We start from the raw sequence: 23,877 nt of genomic DNA, 5'->3' as shown, positions 1-23,877 counted from the left end.
AAAAGAGATTCTAGGAGATATTTTCCTTAAAAACAGTCAACTAGTTTAAAATAGAGAGGAATCGGTCGACCAATTAAAACTACAAACTATTACAAAAACAATCGTACATTTTAATGCTGAAAAGGCAAGAATTATTGATGATTAGGGTCAGAAGTTGACTCGGATCATGATATGTTATCTTTTGAGAGGGACTATTAACTTTACCAAAAAAGGGTTTTGCAATCTTTATATTAGCACATTCTTAGCCAAGTGAAACATGTAAACATGATCCTTCTAGTTGTGAGCCTAGACAAAGTATGAAAAAAGCACAAAATGGCTTAAGGCCATCTAATCATTTTTCTTTGTTGTGATTTCCTTTTTATATGCCCGTGTTTAATATAGAAAGTTGAAAAATTAAAGGTTTTAATGGCCCACCAAAATATAAAGTTGTAAAGACTTGGATTAAATCACATAATCTTAATTTTATAGGCATTTTAGAGACTAAGATTGCATCTATTCATATGAGAAGGTTGAGGTAGCTATAAATCCTTTATTATAGCAATGTTTTTCTAATGTTTCAGTTACTTCTAATTGTCGTATTTTAGTTGGATGGGATCTAATGGTATATAGTTTTGTTTGTTTGCATTTATCTAATTAATGTTTTAACATTTGAAGTAACTAGTTTGGTTGATGGATGTTTCTTTATGGTCACTTTTGTTTGTGGTTTTAATTCACTTTCGAGTCATCGGGACTTATGGTGCTGCTTAGATTTACATGTTATTGACTTTCAATCCATACCATGGCTAATTTTGAAAGATTTTAATGTTATAATGAACTCTTATGATAAATAAAGGTAATTTCACTTGGCATAGTCACCTTGATGATTTTAGCAGTTGCGTCTAGGCCATGATACTTATTAGAGTTCCTTATTCAGGCTTGAAATACATTTCACACAATAATTAGCATGACACAGGTACATTCTTGAGAAGTTAGATTGGAGTTTTGGTAATACATGCTAGTTATCTACTTGGTCAACTACTTGTTCTAAATTCCTTTCTAGAGACTACTCAAATCACACTGCTATGGTTTTTCAATTCATTAATCCTTTACCCAAGGTTAAAGAATCATTTAAGTTTTTTAATCTATAGGTTGATAAAGATGACTTTTTGGGTTTAATTATAGATGTGAAAATTTTTTATGGATGGTAACCATATGTACAAGTTTGCTAAGAGACTTGGATTACTAAAGCCTAAGTTAAAGGCTTCGCACCACCAACACATTTGCTACATAACTAGTTATGAGATTGAGGCAAAGAATAGATGGTCTAAAGCATAGACTTTACTTGATAGTTCTCCTCAAGCTGATGGGTATTGGCAGGCAGAAAGAAAGCTTGCAAAGAAGTTTTTCCAGTTGGGTAAGGATAATGAAGCTTTTTACAATCAAATATCTCAGATTCAGTGGTTAAACTTGAGAAAAAAAACACCAAAATCCTTCATAGATCTTTACTACATAGACAAGTGAGGAACATCATCTATTAGTTGATTGATGAAACAGGATCTCGGGTTCATGATCAACAGGGTCTAAGTCAGTTGGTAGTTCGCTACTTCCAAGGGCTACTTTCTACACACTCGACAATCACTATAGAAGATGTCTCTTGATACTTCTCTAGCAAGATTGCTCATGATAATTTTTCTCTTTTGAAGCCACGAATAACTAATGATGAGATCAAGAAATCCTTATTTTTCATCCTAGATGATAAAGCTCTTATACCATATGGTTATACCTCTTTATTATTCAAGAGAAATTAAAATATTATTGGTAAAGATTCTACTACTGTTGTGAGGTATTTTTTTTATTTCTCTACTTTGCTTAGATATGTTAATGCCACTAAGATTTTTTAGTCTTGAAGGTTGAAACTCCTACCATTATGAATGATTTTAAGTCTATCTCATGTTATAATATGATGTACATATGTTTATCTAAAGTCATTTTGAATAGATCGAAGGGAATTTTTCCAAACATTATTAGACCTGTTCAGACTATTTTTGTTCCAGGAAGACAAATATCAAATGTTATCTTATTGACTTATGATCTAATGCATATCTACCACTTAATGTTATGCCTAGATTTGCTTTGAAAATTGACATCAAAAAAGCTTTTGGTACAGTTAGTTAGGGTTTTATCCTTATAGGTTTAAGAGTTATTGGAGTACCTTGTGCCATAATTAGATGGATTGGGGTGTGCAAGTCTATGATTTATTTATTTATGTTTATGAATTACGAGATTCATGGTTTCTTCCCATCTTTCAAGGGTCTCTAACAGGGTGATTTTTTATCTCTTTATTTATTTATTCTAGTTATGAAGGGTTTAGAAAGCATTCTTAGAAAGGCCTCATAAAACCTGAGGTTTCGTTATCACTGGTGGTGCTAACAGAATATCATTACTCATTTGTGCTTTGCTAATGACCTTATGATCTATTATCAGGCAGATAAAGACTCAGTTAGGATTGTGAGGAAGGCTTTGGATGATTTTGCAGGGTTATTTAGTCTTGTTATAAATATAGAAAACAGCTTAGTTTTCTTATCATAAGCTGATAATAAGTTTGGGACCTCTTTGCAGAATCTTTTGGGTTTCAGGTTGGGTTCTCTATCGGTAAAATACTTGGGTATCTTATTGATGTCTACTAGACTAACTCTCTCTAATTGTAAGCTTTTAGTTGAGCAGATTCTCTTTAGGATTAAGTTGTGTATTTCAGCTTCTCTTACATATGTTGGACGTCTTCAACTTATCAAATAAGTTCTCTTTTCCATCTAGATTTATTGGTCCTCCATGTTTATTCTCTCTTGCTCTATTATTAAAAGGATTGAAGGTATCTTAGATGTTTTCCTTTGAAAAGGTTGCTTCATCTCCCACTTAAAGGATAAGATGATCAAGGCCTATGTTTGTTATTCCTTTAAGAAAGGTAGCCTAAGAATAAAGAGGGCTTAAACTTGAAATAGAGCAGTTATTCTCAAGGATGTCTAGTTATTATTTTCAGACAGATCATTAGTTTGGTTGGGATGGATCCATAGTATTCTACTTAAAGGCAGATTCTTTTGGTTTATCAAGCCTCCTTTAGTGTCCTATTGATCATGAAGGAAGATTTTATTTAGTAAAGATTGATTTAGAAGAAAGTTTATCTCCAGTATTGGTGATGGGACTCCTACCTCTCTATGGTTAGACTATTGGTTGTTAGATGGGCAATGATTATGCAACCTAATGTCTTTTAGGTTACTTACTTATACTAGGTTGTAGTGGAATGCTAAGGTCTCATACATCATTAAGAGGGATACTTGGGCTTTTTCATTGGTTGTCCGAAGCTCCAACCTATTTAAGACTCAATTACTTTTAACCTATGAGTGCCTAACAGGCCACTATGTCTGAAATGGTCACTCATCGAGGAGGTTCTTCATTGACTTGGCATGAAAGGTTCTTAGAGATTTCAAACCCACAAACTCTATACACCATTTTCTTTAGTTACTAAGTTTCATCCCAAGACACTTTTTTATCTTATCGCTTGCCTTTATGGGTCGTCTTAACACCATGAACATACTAGATGCTTTTAATATCACTCTCTCTTCAATATGTATCCTTTACAGGTTGTAGGTTGAAATATATGAACATTTATTCTTTTAGTGCCTTTTCTCTACTACAACTTGGGGTGTTATCATGAGCATGACCCTTATAGGTTGGCCTTCCTTGAGATTGGGTTAGCCACTTTAGTGAGAATACATGTACTTGAAAAAAAAAGAATTTACACATCTTCTTGCTCAGTTTGCCCTCAGCCTTGATTTACTTTATTTGGTATGAAAGAAATAACAGATTCTTTCATGAAATTTATTAATCATATCAAGATGTTTGTAAGGATATTTTTTATTTAATCTGGTCCAATTTAGTAGAGCTCAGACCAAGGTTTTACATCCCAACTACTTTCAGGTCTATTTGGTGCTTTCAAGAGTCATGAGATATCATTGCCCTTGCTAAATTTGAGATTATATTTATCATAGGTTCATATGTAATCAATCGATCTACTAGTTAAAGAATTTTTAAAAACCGATCAACCGGCTCACCTGTTATTTGTTTTCACAATTTGTTGTTATTTGTTTTTTTGTTCAGTTTTCTTTTTAGGTTTTGCTTTTTTTCCTTGTTATTTTTTGTCAGATAGACCATGGTAACAAGTATTTATATTTCTTGGGATATATCCCTCATACTCTCTGTATAGTTTCTTCCTTTTAATACAATTACTCTTATTAAAAAAACAAAAAAAAACTGATCAAAAATGCATCTAATAAAAAAGTTATGAATACAATATGGTTTTAAAGAGATGATATGCTGGACAACTTTATGAACTTTTCTTTAATTGAATCCAGGTACTGTTCTTTTCTACTTTAATGAAATTATAAAGTTTTAATTTCTAATACAATTGCATATTTTGAGTAGAGGTTTTTGTTATCAATAGCTCTGGCAAAGGAGAGAGTTTTTCATGAGTCAAGGAACCTGCAAGTGGTAGCTCTCGTAAAGAAGGGAGTTTTCATTAGTCAAGAAACCTGCAAGTGGTCTATACACATAAAAGATTGACAAGTTTTCAGCTCGTAATGAGGATCTTCACTTCTTAACTGTGATTATTGTTGAAGGAAGAAAATAGTAGAAACAGATTTCTATTTTGTTGCAACAGTATTCTTTTACTTAAACTGCTTCATCTACGTGTCCCCCATCCCTCTCTCTAATTTTATACTGTTTTTCATTAGGAAGCTGAAGCTTTTATCCCAAGAGAGGTTCAATGGTATCAGGGACATACTTATTTAATTTTCTCACATTAGATGATTCAGAGTCTCTCAAACCAAGAGGACATTGTGTGTGAAAGGGTTGCTTGGAATAAAGGACCTCTCAAACCGCAATAACTATGAAAGAATTGACTCATAAACTTCATAATGCCATTTAAACTTCCTTATTTCTGAAATAAAACTAAATTCTATGGTTCATTTGCAGTTGATGAATGATGGTTTAAAACCCCAGGCCAAGGATGGGGTTTCAATGAGTTCATGTTGCTAAGTACTCTCAAGAATCCATCCAAGGATGTTAGAGAGTAAAAAGCAATCTCATGGTTCTTTGGTTTCTTCAAAGAATTGGTTAATAAATAATACAGGAAAGGAAGAATACCAAATACATTTATTAGATAGCTTTGAAACTATGTACAGAACATACAACTCCAGTACATAGAAAAACACACTCAAATCAAAGAACAGTCAGTAAACAAAACTTTATTTACTGCTACAAGCTACCAAAAAACCATCTATTAACTTTTCCATACAAATCTTTCATGCCTGTAATGACTATTGAATACAAGTTTTGTGAGTGTCCAATATTCATTCACGTGAGAAAGAGAAATAAGAAAAAATGGATTTCAATATATAAGTAACAGTACAAAATTTTACACTTGCGTCAATTTAAAGGCGAAGGAGAAAAACCTATACCTAATCAAAGAAGCAATACATGTAAGAAATTCAGCCTCCTGTGTTTGTGTTCTAGTGATCTAGATTGGTTCTGTAGTCTTTTTGTGTCCTTCCAATGTGAGCTGCTCAGCTTTGTAGAAATTCAAAACTATGTGGATCCAAGCTTCTGATGAGATTCAATAAGCAATGCATTTAGTAGAATATAAACAGCAGCTTCATAAACAGTTCCATCATAATGCATCCCATCATTCATACACCTTGGTCTACAATTCCAACTCAATGATTGAATATCTAACAACAGAAGAGGATCGTTGTAACTGCGCAAGATCCTGCTATTATGCAGTGCTCCATAATAAGCATGTCATATTTTATCATTCATCTTCTCCCTCTTCTCTTCTGTATTCAACATCTCATTTATCAACATCGGCATCCCAAGCCAGAACAAATACGGAGACCTAACAAATACAGAACCTGTCATAGGCCCATCAGTACCTAATTCTAGCGAAAAGGGTAACAAGGAAACCACCGAACTCCTCAAATTCTCCAACGCAATACCATAATCCGATGCATTGTTCACATGAAGCATATGCCACAACCCTGCTCCGATCACCAAGACATCAGGGTAAGTTCTATTTTGCTTAAACCCCACCATCAAATTCATCAAATTAACCACATATAGAGCCCAAACAAAATCCAATTTCATACCAATATCATCCACAACAATCTTATAATCACTATGCCTCTTAAACAAATCCCCCATGATCATTCCCATCTTTTTCTCATCCAAAATCAAACTTAACAAAGACTGCACAAGCAACCGAGCTTGTGAATCCCCAGCCACAACAACCCAAGACCCATTAAGCAAATCTTTAGCGTCTCCCCTCCCCAACTTCTCAAAATCACAACCTTTCACCTTCCTATTTTTAGACCAATCCCATATCTTGTAATGAGCAACAAAATCATTACTACTATCACTGTCAGTACTACTGATAACACGAGGTTTCACATTCCAAATAACTTCATTAACCAAATTAATACAAGAGTCCTCACGATTATCAAAAACAACAACAAATTGAACTAAAGTAACAAAATCAGAATTTTAAGGGAAATAAGGAGTCAAATGAACACCTACCACTAGTGTAATAAAAAGAGCCCCACTAAAAAAATGCATCTTGTTTCTGCTTAAATGGTAACCTGCCATTCCCATTGGTACAAATAACACCACACAAGTTGCCAATACTCCTATTTGTATGCCACCGAACATCATTGGCATAAAGTTTTGGTCTTTTCGATTTGTTTTTGTTTAGATCATTGATGTCATGATTTGCTAATGATTCCTGAATGGAAAAAGGAAATAGAGAAGTGGGTTTTTTTCTTGTTTAACAGGTTTGTTGATGGTGGTGGTGAAGATCAGAAATGGAGGAAGGATTGGTATGGTATGGTATGGTATGGTATGGTATGGGGGTTTGTGAATTGCAAATGAAGGGGAAAATGTTTTTTTTTCTTTTTTTTTGTTTCTGGTTCGTTGATGTTAACTGGACAACAACAGTTTAGTTTAATTTTTTCTGAATTAGTTTCGATAATCATCGATGATGTTTTTTTAATTTAGGTTTGGCATCATGCTAGCTCACGTGCTTGTAATTTAAAATAAAATATAAAATTTTTTAAAACATATTTTAATTATAATTTTAAAATAATAGATTTAAAAATAAATGTGTAGTTAAAAAACTGATATAAAAAATATTTTATTTGTAAAATAAATAAAAAATAGGTTTTTATAAATAAAAAATAAAATTAATTTAATTTTTATAAAACTAAAATTTAAAATGCAATTATATATAGAATTTAGCGTATAAATCAAAAGTTGTTTATAATTATTTTATTGAAAAATTGAAATGACATAAACATTATAAAATTCCACTTGAAATCCGATTCAAACATAATTCAATGTGTGTATATATATATATTATCATAACATATAAATACATATGTATAACATTCTCAGCGCTATGTTGCGGCATGAAGTATTTTCTTAACTCAAAAAAAGTTTGCAAGCATTGTTAATGGGTTTTTCTATCATAAAAAAAATTACTTTAAATTGAAAAATTTATATGTGGGTTAAATAAAATAAATTAAAAATTATATAAGTTAATAAATAATAATAAATTTGTTGTTGATTCCAATCAAAGTTTAAGTTGGAAACTAAGATAAAAAATTTATCATTTTAGAAAAAATAGAGATAGGATATTTATTTTAGATTTAAATTAGATTCATAAATTTTAATTGGTTTAAATTAATAAAATTAAATTTTATTTTATTAAAGTAAATATTAACTTAATGTCAAAACTTATTTTTAACATTACAAGAGTTTTATATAACATCAATCCAAACAAAACATCAAACTTAATCTTAAATCAATTTAATATTAAAGGCTCAAATTGAGAATAAAAAAATTAAATTACATAAAAATTTAAAGAAAAAAATATTATTGGTAATTTTTCCAACCTATAATATATTGTGTTTTTTTCTATATTTTATTTTTATTTGTTTTTAATATTTTTGTCTCATACTGTATCACAGGTTAATAATTTTAAAAATTATTTTTTTATTTATCAAATATTAATTTTATGAAATTAAACTATAATTTTTTAATGGAAAGGAAATGGATTCCATAAAAAAAAGTATGCAGATAAAGAAAAATGACCCAATAAAATAAACTTACATAGTAATTGAATAATAAATACTAAAATATAAATATTTAGATTTTTCACCCTTTCAATAATTAATAATTATTAGAGTATAAATATAGTAGAAACCCGGTACCCATTCACGTCCCTAGGCATTAATTTATTACAACAATAGGTTTAATTTTATTTCAGTATCTATAGTTTGTTAAAAATAATTTATTGGTCCGTATACTATCAAAAATAATTAATGATCCATTGATCAACACTTGCCATCCTCAATTTAATAGTTTTTGGTTTAAAAAAAAAGTCTTCCTTCCCAATCTACCCTACCTCTCTTTCATTTTACCTATTTATTCAAATAATAAATAAAAAAATTGAAGAAAACATGGAGTTGATGTAGAGATTAAATTATAAATAATTTTAAAATATAAATATTTGATATGTAGTTTTTGAAACCATAAAGAGAAGATTAATCAGGTTTGTTAACTATACAATCTAAGTTATAGTTAAATCTTGACAATAAATACAAAGGCTTAAATATAGGGTCAAAAAATTTCAAGAACCGAACCACCCTTGCTCAATTGCTCGAGGGAATTTTTAAAACCAATTTTGAAGTATTAGCTTCTGTGATAAATGAGTTCATTCTCTGAATTTTCATTTTTTATGAGTTCCAATTCATATCATCAATACACACACACAAACCATGTATAGAATATAAATAACTTCTTTACTATTATTTTTTTGAGCTTAGTGAGTTAGTTGTTACTTGTTAAAATTAGAGGTTCAATTATTTAATCTAATATAAAATAATCTATGTATCATAAATAATAGATAATAACCATGTTATTTAGGTGGCATATATAAAGTTTTCTGAGCATATTAAATATTATGTTTTAGAGTGGTGTTTGAAAGCTTCCAACATATTTAGCATGATTAGAATGACGTGTATACCTTAGACGCATTAGGTTTAGAGCCAACAATAATTTAAGTGACATACACAAAGCTATTTGAGCATCAAACAATATCTTTTAGAATAGTGTTTGGAAGATTTTAATATACTCAACATGATTAAGATGGTGTGTATACCTTACTCGTATTAGATTTGGAGTCAATAATATTTTTTTATTTTTATTTTTCTCTTTCCCACATTGAATTTAATGTTAACCTCTTTAAAAATTCAAATCAGCCAGTGCAATTTATTTTTTCTTTACAATTAGTCTTATATTTTTGTTATTATTTTTTAAATTTAAATAATTTATAAAATTATAAATAGTTTTCAATGTAACTCATACCACTTTTTAATCTATAAATATTCTATTAAATTATAAATGTTTTTCAATTTACTTCATGTGATTTTTTAATCATTCAAATGTGATCTTTATTCTTTTGATTACTATTTTTTTATTTGGAATAATTTAAAAATTAATTTTTTTATAATTTCATCCTTCTTGATTTTTTTCTATCGAATTTTATCATTTTTTTTTGTAGTTATGTTTTTTATCTTTATAAGTTATTTTATTAATATTTTTTAAAATTTCTTGATTGAACAAAGATTCAAAATTCTATTAGTTATGAGTTTTAAATATTAGAGTAGGTTTAAGAGATTTGCTTGAATTTCTTTTATTTTTTTATTTTTTTTAAGCTGAAGTTATTGCTTAATAAATCATCACATGACCACCGATCATGACTTGGAGTTTAATCTGTATTCATGCTGTTTGCAATTGTATTAGAAATTAGAACTCCATAATTCCATAAAAGTAAAAAAAAAAAAAAAAAGTGGCACCTGGATTCAATTAGTGAAAAGTTCAAAAAGCTGTCTAGCATACCATCAATGTAAAACCTCAACCTCAACTGTATTCAGTCACCTCCATAACTATACGCACTTCATGATTTTTTTGCTTTCATCTTATTCTTGATTTCATGGTGTGGAATGTTTTGCATATGTCTCCATCTGATCAAGTGGAGCTGTGGCGCGCTGTCGTGGATGGTATGTCAGTCTGTTATGCACTATGTCTGTCTTATACTTTTTAATGCTCTGTCATAATACTTTCTTTTTTTTTTTCTTTTTTTTTTAAATTTATGTGGGGTGTCCGGGCCAGCCTGCGCGCACCACGACTAATCCTCATGACCCATTGAATACCCTGCAAACCTAGTAGGCATGTAAGGCACCACGGGGGTGACAGGCATGCACGTCAGGGCTTGAACCCAGGTATAGTGGAAGGAAACAAGCCCCTTCCACCACTAGACCAACCACTGGAATGCGCTCTGTCATAATACTTCTTGAACCAACCCGTGGGGAATCTTTCTGCACATCCAGTGATGCTAGGGTTCAATTATTATGTTCTTTTCTTTCAAAATTCAATATTGTTATGATAGAAAAAAACAGAGCTAGGATATATGAAAACACAAAGAAGAATTGAAAATGATTCTGAGTCAAGTAATTGTTTTCTTTTGGTAGTCAGACATTCATTCTACGAGCAATCAAATTATAATCTTACAGCAATTAGACACTTTGATTATTGATGGGGTACTGTCACATTCCCATGATACAAGTGTCTGGCTTCTTGCATTGGTTAAGACAGTTCTGTGCCTGGGCTGGGTGCTCTTTTGCTTGGCCAATGCAGAATTGGGCTCTGAGGATTAAAGTGACATTGGATTACCTCCCTTTAGGAACCCTTTCTTGTAATGGCTATGGCCCTTTTCTGTTATTAGTTTTACTCGTCGATTGAACACCCCTTTACTACGACTCGAGGGTAAGTGTGTTTGATTTAAGGTTCCTTTGGCATGGCGGTCAAGTTTTGTACCAAGTACCATTCTTTTTAACAGTTGATTGAGCTATGATGTGGTTTGCTTCAACGTCTAGGATTTGATTCTCAGCATCTTCTTCCTGAAGTACCATACGGTTTCGAGCGCAACTGCAACCCTGGCATTGGGATGCACCTCTTGCCATGGTAAAAAGTAAAACAGAGAAACACATTGCTTTTGTTTTTAAGAGAAAATAAAAATGAAAACCTCGATCCCTTAGAAGATACGGTGTGCTTTTCTTGGTGAAAATACCAATTAACATGCTTTAATGTTGCTTCATATCCTGCTTGGCAGAACAACTGTCCATACTGGTGAAGACAAGCTTAATTTGTTTGAGCATGTTCGACTTGGAGAGTACCCATCACATAGTGGCTTGATAATCACAAAGTTTTAGTTTCTTACGGAGAAAGAAAACAAGAAAAAGACTTCGAGAACATCACCTGATGGGGTTTACAGCTCCTATATAAATAAGCCATCTGATCATTTTCATCTTACACCCACCAGCAGAAAGAGAAGGGTTGCAGGAGAGACTAGCAGAAGGATGCCCAAGGAAGACTTGCTTCTCTTGGATTTCTGGGTGAGCCCATTTTGCATGAGGGTGAAAATAGCTTTGGCTGAGAAGGGTTTGAACTATGAATCAAAAGAGGAGGATTTGTTTGGTGGGAAGAGTGAGTTGTTGCTCAAATCAAACCCTATTTACCAGAAGGTGCCCGTGCTCTTACACAAGGGTAAGCCACTGAATGAGTCCGCTATCATCGTTGGCTACATTGATGAGAAATGGCCTTCGCCCCCATTGCTGCCAGCTTGGGCATATGGCCGTTCCCAAGCCCGTTGCTGGGCTGATTACATTGACAAGAAGGGTGGTTTCTAGCACTCTTTTTTTTTTTTTTTTTACTTTGCATTTTGCTGCGTTTATCAATGAAGATATTTATTTTTGGCTACAAAATTAGCGAGGCAGCGACAATATCTTCCATACATTAAATTTGTTACTAAATGTTGCATCAAGACATTTGCCAACACCTGTAAGAACTGATGTTAAAGAGAAGTCACCCAAGTGCAAAAACAAACAAAAAGAGATTTGAGTTTGTTTATTTATTTGTTCTTGTTTTCGTTCATTGGCCAGCTATTTGATGCAACCTGCACCGTCTGGAGGAGTACAGGAGAGGCTGTGGAGGTCGCCAAGAAAGACTTCATAAAAGTTCTGAAGGTGTTAGAGGAAGCCCTTGGGGAGAAAACATTCTTCGGTGGCGAAACCTTTGGGTTTGTCGATATAGTGGCAATCCCTATGGCCAGCTGGTTTTATGCCAGTGAGAAGTTCGGAAACTTCACAGTCGAGGCCGAGTGTCCCAAACTATCAGCTTGGATTAAGAGGAGCATGCAGAGGGAGAGTGTGGCCAAAGTTCTTCCGGACCCAGAAAAGGTCTATGACTTTGTTGTCATGTTCAGAAAGATGCAAGGCATCGAGTAGTCAAATGCATGCATATATGCCCTTTCAACTCTGTGCAATAATTAGATTTATGCACATTTGAGTTTAACGTTGTCAGCTATAGTCTCTTTCTGGTCCTTTCTTCTCTTTTTCAGTAAGGGGAGGAAAATAAGGGAAAATAACCATTTTTCTCAACTCAACTGGCTACCTGTATCTGTGAATAAGAAAGGGATAATTCCATGGTTGTCTTCTTGTTGTATCAAAGGCATTGTGTTTGTGTTTGTGTTTGTGTGAGATCTCGGGTTGCATGTTCGAACTACCCCGATAACTGGAACAGTTGAAAGTCACAATTGGGATCCTTGCCAGAAATCAGATTACAATAGAAACTCAACTTGTCCATTATGTTCATTGCAATTGCAAAACATTGAGCAGGAAAAGACATGCAGAATAAACTGCACCAATTCAATTTCTAAGCAAAAGAACAGTGCTTTAGCAATACAGAAATCTACGCATACCATCTTCTTCTTTCAACAGCAAACACATCTGGGCAATAAGAAACTTGTTCAGAGCTGAAAAGTTATCAATCTTCTACACCCAGAAAGCTGTATGCCTTGGAAGAAGCTTGTACAATTTAGGAAGAGATTTTGATTGATAAAAAAAAAAAAAAAAATTATATACTTCAAGCACATCCCCTTAGCCACCACCATACATATCATAGAAATCACACTTGGGGTGGACAATTAGTTAGAGCTGCAGTGTCATCGCGAAACTGATTGCCAAAAAGGGAAAAAATTATCTTCTAGGAAAGTTTGTTCAATATCCAAAAACTACTCGGCAATAATAAGGCAAGTAAAGAATGCTAGGAAGAACCAGAAAAGTTTGAGTAGAGCAAATATTGGCTAGTTAAACATCCCGTACTAAAAGGAGTATTTAGACCACTTGCAAGTTCTTCGATGAATGAAAGACTCTCCCCTTTACCAGAGCTTTTGACAACAAAAACCTCCAGTCCGAATATGCAACGATCATCGAGCAGGCAGCCATTTGAAGGGCCACACAAAGCATCATGGGAAAGAAATTCGAATTAAACCCCTTTCCATCTTCATCTTATGAAAGCCGCAATCTATTTGATGATTGCTAGTTTGGAGTTTCGGTTGAACTAACTAATTATAAACGGGACTTCTTCCAGTTTTAATTGGTTTTGATCAATAAAATCCTTCCATCCATTAAAAAAAAAAAGACTCAGAAGTTTTAAGCCAGAAGATTGTTCTAATTAATTTTGGTAAAAGTGGCAAGATTGCCTTAAATATGTCATCCAAGCTAGGTAAGGTAATCTTACACTCACCTACCTCCCTTTTGCCGATGATGCATCTTCTCATTTTCTCACATGCTAGTACGCAAGCTTTGTCAGAAATCTCACCCTTCTTCTGCAGGTGTGGATGGCGATATTGGTGTCTCTTATAATCTTCACATAATTTCTAGTTTCAGAACAGGCAAACTTGCTGTCTGTTACTGGGTGCATCCTTTAATTCCTCAAAAACTGTCAAATAATGCTTGCAAGCCTCATGTTGATAAAATCACAACTTTATGGTTTGGTTTGATGAGTGTTATAAGATGGAAAAGGACATATATGAAAGGCATAAAAGCATGTTTACTTGGAGGGATCAAGACAAAGACATAAAATAAATTTTTTTTTGAAAACGAGAATAAACTTTGTTTCGATTATCAAACAGTCATCCACTAGATATCCCTTGCTTTGATCCTTGAGAGTAGTTAGCGACATGAAATCAGGGAAACCCCACCCTTTCCGGTTGCATCGAGCCAATCTTCACACCCAGCTGCAGAAGAACAATTCATGGTTAATGTTTATAGCAATCCACATGGAAGTTAAACACCATGCACTACTTAAAAAAAGAAAAAAGAAAAAAAATGGAGGTCAGTAGCATAGGAAATTAGCAATAAAATAAAATATTTCAGACATAAATTGGTAATGAATCACATATATATTAATTTTGTAATATTAGTAACGGATTTAAAATCAGTTGTTAAAAAATAAATTAATATATTAAAAATTAACGATGAATAATTCATTGCTAATACGGTAGCACAAGATTTACAAAGGTGACAAGGTTTGCCGCTGATTTTTTTTTTAAAAAAAAAAAGAATAGAATTTGACTTTTATATATAAACAAAATAATAATATATTAATAATTAATTGGTACATGTATTCTTTGCCAAAAAACAAAAGAAAACCTCACACAAGAGATGATTACCAATCTCAAGATTAGACAAAACTTTCATTCTTTAAATAAATAACCCTAACCCCATATGAGACTTTCTTCTTTTTTCAAAAACCCTATTTTATGTGACTTTATTAAATGATCCCAAGACATCCTTTTCCAATAACCTTATCTTTTACTTTCTTAACTTCTTCTCTGCAGTTGTGCTCCCAAGGAATCATCTGGTAAGGAACAGATTTTATCTTGTAAGGAACACCTACGGTACGACAAATTAAGATGGCAGATATAATTAGAAATCCTGAGAGGTTTTGTTTGTAGTTTAAAGAGAATATATTTTATTTTATTAATTAATTTTATCAATGAGAAGAATAATTTTGTTCGATCTTTTACAAATTATCTGTTAAATATAGTTGTCATCACATACTAATATCTTTAATTATTAATATAATGTATTTCATTTTAAATTTATTAACCAGATGAGGTCGATATAATAAAAAACAAATATACAGAGAGAAGGGGGTTGGGCTTTGCGCTGAACAGAGCATAAAGAATATAATTTACATGTTTCAACAAGTAAAGAAATCTGGAATTCAATTATCTTCTTACAGTTATAAGCAATAAAGATAAATTGTAGGCTTACGGAATGAACATTGTTTACATATAAATCTACGCTCAATTATTGTCTTTGAAACTTCAACATGTATTAATAATGCATATGACAGCTGGGGAAGAAAGAAAGGACTGATTTGTAATTATCTTACTCAATAGTAATTCTAGTTGGTATTAAATATTAATATATCACTTATTGGGTTTTGAATCCCAAATCAACATGATTTGCAACTCATACATGTTATAACATTTCAAAGAAAAATTTAAACTTTAAGGTTGCAATCTTATATTTACTTCTAGTATTTATTTGTTGATTTATTTATTACTATTTATCTTAGTTAAAATAATACTATTAATTTACTTTTTTAATTTTTAAACACTACTACTCTTGCTTATTTTTATTTTTATTTTCTAATTTTATATTGTTGAACCCTTCACTTCACATTATTTATTTGTATTTGGAGTTGTCAAGTTTTTGAGTTGTGCTTGTTGAATTCTGTAGCCTCCAGGTTTGTTAATTTTTAAAAATAACATGGTTTATAGAAATATTACTGGGTCATCGAATCATGTTGTGTGTTTGATGATAATGGTGTAGTTATCTCCAAAATGTTTTTATTATTTATACTGTGTTTTGTATAATTTATCAACCATAGATTACATCGACATATAATTTTATTTTAGTTTGTCAATATTTATTTATTTATTCAATATGAAATTTTAAATAATAAATTATTGATAAAAAAATATTTAATAGTTGGTTAAAAAAATAATTATAGCATGTATTTGTTTGAATGAAAACTTTAGTTTTACAATATTATTTCACAAAGCAAATGATTATACCTTTGTTTCAATAGAATAGTATAAATTACTAAAGCTGAAGAAAAAATTGAGGTGAGGAATAATAAATAGAGTAATTACTTGGTGTATCCTAATTAATTAGCTACCTATTATGCCTATATAATTTTACTGATTCGTAGGATCATCAAAACAGCATAATAATGGAAGGAAACGAGGGCTCTGTACAAGCAGAAAGAATAAGAACCAGTTTGCTCCAGAGACTCCTCTGCCGTGTGTGTGATTTAATGGCTCCACCAGCCTGTCTTCACCTTTATTTCACAAGCCTTTTGCTCTCTTTTTTGGGCTCAACACCAGGGCGGCAATTCATAATAGTGAGCAGGAAAAAGTGCCGCCCAATTTGTTGAATGGTGGCAGCCTAACTGGTTCTTGTGTGGAACAAGAACCGGTTTGCGGCTAGGTTTTTTTTTTTTAATAATAATAATAATAATTTGGCACAACTTGCACATTATTCTCTAAGTTTATAGATAAGATATCCAAAAGGGTAAATCATGTATTTCAACTACTTAATTATACTTCAACTTCATGCAGTATTCTAATTTATTTATTTTTTGCAAGTTTTCATATCTTTTCCTTCTATAACTTATAAACTAGTATTAATTAAGTTATTTTATAGATTAAGAAATATATTAAATATTATTATAAATTTTTTTTGAATTTAATTATTTTAATTAGATTAATATGAATGATCGACCATGAATATATTATTATTGTAGGGATAATTATATCTGCTCAGATTTTATTATGGATGTATAAAGATTTATTAATTTTATATTTTTAATTGATGAAAATGTATCCGAAGATAAAATTAGATATTTTTATATTAGATTCAAAAATCAAAAGTTTCTAATGAAAAAAATGTTTATAAACATCTATTTTCAAGAGGATTTTTACCTTATTATAAAAATTAAATTGTCCATGGAGAGGTAAAATAACACGAACCTGTTCTTTCATAGTGATTGCCGTTTATGGTGTCCTTTATTCTGAGCAAGCATTTAATGTACAGTTTCCGCGTTGTTTGTAGAGTTTCTGAATCATCTAAGCTGAGATAAAGAGAAAGGTGTGTCCCTGGTGCATTTGAATCTCCCTCAGAATAAAGCTGCAGCTTCCTGATGAATTGCGCGCAGCATCAAATTAAAGAAACAAGCAAAGCAATCTAAGCATAAGAATAGTACTTTAGCAACACAGAAATTTACAAACACCATTTTCTTCCTTCAACAGTAGATCCCTCAGATAAGTGGTTCTATTTATTCGGAGCCGAAAAGTTATTAATCTTCCAAGTTTATAGACCATTTGCAGGTTCTTTGACGAATGAAGGACTTTCTCCTTCACCAGGCCAATTAACACCAAAGACCTCCACTCCCAAATATGCTACGATCATCGACCAGGAAGCCATTCGAAGAGTCACGCAAATTGTCGTGACGAAGAAGCTCGATGAAACCCCATTCCATCTTCATCTTGTGAAAGCGCCAGTCTATCCGATCATCATCTGAATACAAACATTTATTACGTAAATTGGAATTGAAAAACATATACAGTCACTCACTTGATCGTAGTCTAATACCTTGAACAACCAAATATCTGTCGCGAATTCCATCGAACAAAAAGAACTGGCAACAACATTAACCTCCCAGTCAAGAGAAACATCATCCGGGTCTGTCATTGCCAAGAATAATGGTACGTGACTGTTTCCATCTTCCTTCTTCTTCCCATTTGGGTTGAGGATCATTCTCCTAAAAAACGATAAATTTGATTACACAAACAAAAGTAAATTGACATGGAACATCAGTTATGATTTATTGTAACAAACCATTTGTAGCCACCAGCTTCAAAATCTTTGGTTTCATACCTTTCCACCTTTAGTCTCTAAAAGTGAAGAGAATGACTCAATCTCAAAGGTATAGGGTGCTGGTCGAGTCTTTCTACATCTTTGCTTTCCTGTAATTCACGGCACTTAAATTACATAGGAAAGCATTTCTTTTCAGACTAAATTAAATATATAAAAAAGATCGCTTATTTATGTGGTGTGATGTCTTGCTGTGCTTGTTCTTCCTTTGCCATATTTAGTTAATCAATATAAATTATCAAAAATAGTAAAATCCTTTTTCTTTGTGAGAAGTTTTCTAAAATCTAGACGGTAGATTTGGTCCTTGATGTTTTAAGAGGTTTGCTGTACATTTATTGGAATGTGAATAAAAGATACAAGTGATGAATTTATGTTCGGTGTTAAAGTCAACTCATGAATGAGAATATAAATATAAATTTTTAATTTTGCCCTTGTTTGGTCTCAAATTTCTAAAAAAAATCACAATAACATAAACAACAATTCAAAACAAATGGGAACATCCATAATCAATCAATCTAATAAAAAAAATATCAAGGAAAATGTTTGATTGCTCACTACGAAAATCAATAAAAAAGACTAGGGAATTAGTTATTAGCTATAATAAAATTTATTAACATTAACATTAACATCAATTAACAAAATAATAAAGTGCATGACTAAATTACTTTAGTTACACCCATCAAATAATATTTATTGAAATGGTATTTTTTTTATAATTTAACCTTTCAACAACATCAATTTTTTCTTCTTTTTTTTTAATCCATCTTTTAATATTACAAATACTATTTATTGAAATAATATTTTATGTTTTTTTTTTTAATTTAACCCTTGAACAACCTTTTTTTTAATTTATCATTTAATATGAGGTTGTTTTGGGAATTATATTTTATTTTTTTTCTTTTTATGGGGTTATATACTAGTCTTATAGATTTAGTTTTTTTACTTGATTTTAACATTCAACATTAGATCTATTGAAAATGGGATATTATAATTTTTTTGATTTGTTTTTTATAAATTTATCTCGATCTCATGATCCACGTTAAAGTTTTAATAAATTAACTCAAATTAATTTATGGTGTCTTTTTGGATTGCCTTTAATAAAAAAAAATCAATTTTATTATTTAATATTGAGTTAGTTAGAAATTAGACTTTATAAATTTTTTATATATTTTCTATAGAGTTATCATAATTTCATGATATAAGCCATTGGTTTGGAAAGTTAATTTAGGGTTAATGCAATTTATTTTTTTGCTTTTTTTAATCGAGTTTCATAGTTATTTTTTATTTAGTTTTCATAGAGGTATCTCGGTCTCATGATCTAAGTCGTGAGTTTGTCAAGTTGACTTTAATGACTCAATTATTTATTTTATTCTTTTTTTAATATAATTTTTTATTTACCCTTAAATATTTAGCAACACTTGAATATTTTTTATATTAAAAAAATTAATATGACTACAGCGTAACGTGAACAACTAATGTAGTTTTTTAACTATTTAGATGCAAGATATACATATTAGAAATACTCTAAGTTAATGGCAAGATTTAACAATATTAAATTGTACCAGACTGGGAATCATGTTATGCCATGGTCCGATAGTGTTTTGAAAGAAACAAGAAAAATTCAATACTCTGGTCATTTACTTGATTATATCTAATAAGATCGGTTAATTTAATAATTTTGATTTAAATCAAAGGTAAAAATAGAAAATAAATTATAAAAAGCACTTTACAATAATAAACAAAAAAAATATGTCATCAATATCATACTTGTAAAAAAAAGAAAAAAAAGATAGTTAGAGGTTCACCATCACTCAACTGTGAACATCGTCTACAACCAAAAGAGTTTATTGAGTTAGTTCAAACTCTATTATGAGAAAGGATGCAAAACGACATCAAAAGAAGCTGCTGGTTCGCTAGAGCAATGCCTTGTAAAAGCAAATTGAAAAAAACACAATAAAATTAGTACCCATCTATATTCAATCAATCAATTCTATTTAATTAAATAAAAAAATTTTAAAAATATATTTAACAAAGAACGAAACATAAAAAAACATTAAATAATCCAATTAAATAAAAAAACAAATAATATAGAAAGCATATAAAAAAACACAGAGCTTAAAGTAAATATTTGTCTTGTAAATTTAAAAATGTCAAAATGTTCCCACTAAAAAGGCAACCATGTCTTTAATCTCTAGCCAAAAGAATTTTTTAAAAGGGTAAAGTCCCATCCATAGAAAAACAACAAATTCATCACCCTTTTAGTTTATTTAAAAAATATATAAATGTGACATAATGAACCTCAATTTTAATTATGTATTTTTTATAAAGATAAAAATATCCCTTTACCCCTTTATGTTTATGGTAATTAGTCGTTTTACTTTAAATGTTTTAAACTTGGTTGTTATATACAAAAATCAAACAAAATATTGGTTATTGACCCTCATTTAATTAGAAAGGAATTAGGGTGTGTGTATACATGTATTAAAAAATGGTCGATTTATTAAAAATCATTTCTTAGATTTTTTTTTAAAACAAAAAAACAAAGTTAATTCTTGTATTTCTATCAAGTAAATGCGGCCCCCTAACAAGGGAAATTATTGAACCAATATTTTGTGGGTGTCAATTGACCAAATCTAAAACACAAAGGGTAAAACAGCAATTTGCTACAAAATGATGCCTTTGCCGTTCATAAAAGAAGCTTTTTTTATGGTGGACTCAAACTACATGCCATCTAACTTCAATAGCATCGTCACCAAACGACTAGTCTTCGGCTCTCCACCCTCACTTTTAGTGGATCCCTACCAACCAGTCAAGGCCTTTCCAGCCACTCGAACCCCAAGTTCTAGCCATACCTTGCAATTTGCTACTCCATAAAATCCAGTCCAGCCAAAAAAATTTAATTCGAGCATTCCTAATTAATTAGTCAAATCCTTTCAAATCAATTTCTAATCATTTTATTTTCACTGAACCAACTAGGTTCGATAACAATATTTTTTTTAAAAAAGGCATGTAGTTCGGGCTTCTTCTTTGGAATATTTAAAACAAAAAAACCCTTCGATGATAAAGTACCTCATGGAAAAGGCAGGATTGGTGCAGAGTAGTAGAAAGCAACAGGCTTGATCATTTATCAATTTACTATCTTCTCAAACTAAGTCCGTTGGATCGTAGATAAAACCATAGATACATACATCTTCACCAGAACTGACAAAACCCACCACTCCATAAGCCTTCCACCCATGTCGGGAGAGCAAAACAAGAAAGAAAAAGAAAAGAATGGTCTCATCTATTTATCATCTTATCTTCTTGCTAGTACATTTAAGTCTCAAATTGCTTGCCTTCAAAGGCCTGTCCAAATCTCCAATCTTTGGGAGCAACATTGTAAGATATTACAGTCATCCTATCACTACTAGTGACCTCAAATGAGAGAGCTTGATTCTGTAAATTAGCATTAACATGCCAGTTCTGGCCCCAATTCCTGCCCATATCAAGCCAGCCTGTTCTTGAACCTTTAATCTTCACTGCAGTGACATCTCCAGCACCTGCAACATTGCTGATCAGCACCGAAAGGAAAATACCGGACCCAGAGATAGTAAACCGAATCCCTCCTTCCTTTCTGCATTTAATCCTGTTCAAACATGATCACAGTCGAGGATAAGCAAAAAAAAAAAAAACATTTGAAAACAGTAACAGCAAACTTCAAGAACCTGCATTTTAAATTTCAGATGAAATATGACATGCAATATACCCAATGGCATCATAAAAAGAAGGGAAAGTTTAATTATTTCTGGAGTAATTCGGGCATATTTGTAGTTATGTATACTCGAATTACTCCAGAAATAAGTAGACTTTCCCTTCTTTTTATGATGCCATTGGGTATATTGCATTTCATATTTCATCTACAATGTTCTTGTTTTTGCTCTAGCAGTCAAAATAACAGAAATACTTTCAAAGCAAATGCCAGCTAACGATACGAAGAGATATTTAGCAAATGAACTGTCACTATCATATACTAGTGATTAGTGGAAATTTTACTTCTTTTGATGCTGGATAGGGACTAGAAAGTGGGCTGTCTCCCACCATGCATTATTTATATTTTCCATCGAGCCATGAACCAAAAGAGTAGGGTAAAAACCCCTTTGAATTTTCAAAGCCAAAACAGTGTTCTCATGACAACAGCCTCACAAATACTCCCATGATATAAATTAGCAAGAGACTGGGTGCACATTAGCACTGACCCGGACACACAAAGCAATAAATTTAGATTGCCCCATCCCTGATCTCCTTGCCAAGTTGCTAAAATTACACCAAGCACTTAATTTTTTTTTCACAAGACACCTTCCTGTTTCTAACAATCAATAACTCATAAAGTTTAATCTTTCAAAGGCAGCTACAAAAAGCATAAAGCAGGGTGTCCATAATTTAGAAAAGTGGAGCTTGGTAAAATAACCCAGAATGGTCAGTCTAATAGATCCTGTAAGGAACTGAGGCTGAAAGAAACAAAATTTGAAAGAAGAAATAGACTAACAAAGACAAACAATCACTGACATGGAAGTGCTAAATTTAGCCGGTGACTCTCTTCTCTTCAATTGGTAAATTTCAGGATCAGTGCATGTTAGCAAGAATGATTCGAGTAACAGAAGACAAATTCATTGAAAATTAAAGAACCAGACACTCATATTTCAAATCTTGACAGAAGGAGATCACATCTTCTCTTGCATAACTCGGATTTAAAGAGCTAAATATGTGCCTAACTTACAAACTTAGCTGCAAAAACAACAAAATCCAAAAGGGCTTTCAGATTTTTACCTTCTATACTGAACAGGCATATTAGCAGCCCTCCAAATGGCAATCTTTTCAAAAGCTTCAATAGGCAGCACAAAATGCTTATTAGGAGGATTACATTTTCCACCACCATCAGAAGTGAAGCCATAATTTGGAGCGCAAAAATTAGTGACAGAAACAATAATAGAAGTCCCAGGAATACACCACCTCAAATCATCAACACATTTAAGTTCAAAACACGCGCCACAGATCTGTCCACGTTCAAACATTGATTCACTCAATCCCACGGTTGCCATTCCATATCCTGCTTTAACTAAGTCCCCATATCCACACCCACCTCCTACTGTGTCCCGGGGATCGGATGCTGCGTAGTAAGTAGCGCGTGCGGATTGCCATTGGGATAGGGTGGTGGAGAGAGGTGGTGGTGTGGCGGTGGAAGAAGTGAGGGAGGTGGTGGTGGTGGGGAAGATGAGGAGGAGGAGGAGGAGGGGTTTTAGGAGAGTGTGAATGGGGTTTTGGAGTACTGGAGGTGGCATTTCGTTGTCTTAGATTAAAGGGAAGGATTTATCTTGATGATGAAGTTAAGGTTGTCTTTGTTTATTTTTATAACAGGAGTGGACGGGAAACTAAAGATTGCTTTACTGCTGCTGCTTTTCCTGTGCTGATGAGCAGTGTTGCTTCAGCTTCAGCTTTCTGCCACCGTTCTTTTGTTTTCGCTGTTTGAAAATATTTTTGTCTTTTGTTTTCGCTGTTTGAAAATATTTTAAAAAAAAATTATTTTGTTTTATTTTAAATTAATTTTTGATTTTTTAAATTATTTTAATAGAATAATATTAAAAATAAAATAAAAATTATTTTTATGTATTTTTTTAAAAAAAATATTTTAGAAAATAATTACTATCATAATTTAAAATAAACATAATCTACCAATATAGACTTCTTCTATAATGAATTTTAAATTAAATTAATAAAAAATTAATTGAATTAAACTTCATCAACCAAATAAAACAAATCAAATTTAAAACTTGATCTAATCTTTTTTAAATAAAATAATATTTTTTAATTTAAAAAAATTAAAACAACATTATTTTTTATTAAATTATATTTACCTGGTATTTATAGAGTCACGTATGTAGCTTTAATAACTTTGATGATAATA

General features: G+C 31.6%; 2 protein-coding genes and 1 pseudogene across 2 annotated transcripts; 1 reads left to right on the top strand and 2 right to left on the bottom strand.

Annotated features, from left to right (window-relative positions):
* Nucleotides 1–5,253: 5,253 nt before the first annotated feature.
* Nucleotides 5,254–6,907, bottom strand: LOC105139206 (uncharacterized; annotated as a pseudogene).
* Nucleotides 6,908–11,394: 4,487 nt separating this feature from the next.
* Nucleotides 11,395–12,633, top strand: LOC105139205 (probable glutathione S-transferase). Its single transcript, XM_011045570.1, has 2 exons — nucleotides 11,395–11,820; nucleotides 12,085–12,633. The coding sequence occupies exons 1-2, from the start codon at nucleotides 11,505–11,507 to the stop codon at nucleotides 12,429–12,431; spliced, it is 663 nt and encodes a 220-aa protein (XP_011043872.1). The 5' UTR covers nucleotides 11,395–11,504; the 3' UTR covers nucleotides 12,432–12,633.
* An 8,401-nt stretch (nucleotides 12,634–21,034) lies between these two features.
* Nucleotides 21,035–23,368, bottom strand: LOC105139204 (expansin-A13-like). Its single transcript, XM_011045569.1, has 2 exons — nucleotides 22,743–23,368; nucleotides 21,035–21,561 (listed from the first exon to the last, which is right to left on the bottom strand). The coding sequence occupies exons 1-2, from the start codon at nucleotides 23,252–23,254 to the stop codon at nucleotides 21,252–21,254; spliced, it is 822 nt and encodes a 273-aa protein (XP_011043871.1). The 5' UTR covers nucleotides 23,255–23,368; the 3' UTR covers nucleotides 21,035–21,251.
* Between the last annotated feature and the right edge of the window lie 509 nt (nucleotides 23,369–23,877).

This window comes from Populus euphratica, unplaced genomic scaffold (assembly GCF_000495115.2).
Source record: "Populus euphratica unplaced genomic scaffold, PopEup_1.0 scaffold89.1, whole genome shotgun sequence".
In the NCBI taxonomy this organism is placed as follows: Eukaryota; Viridiplantae; Streptophyta; class Magnoliopsida; order Malpighiales; family Salicaceae; genus Populus; species Populus euphratica.
The sequence above is the reverse complement of the archived record's forward strand: the minus strand, read 5'-3'. Positions and strand labels throughout refer to the sequence as shown.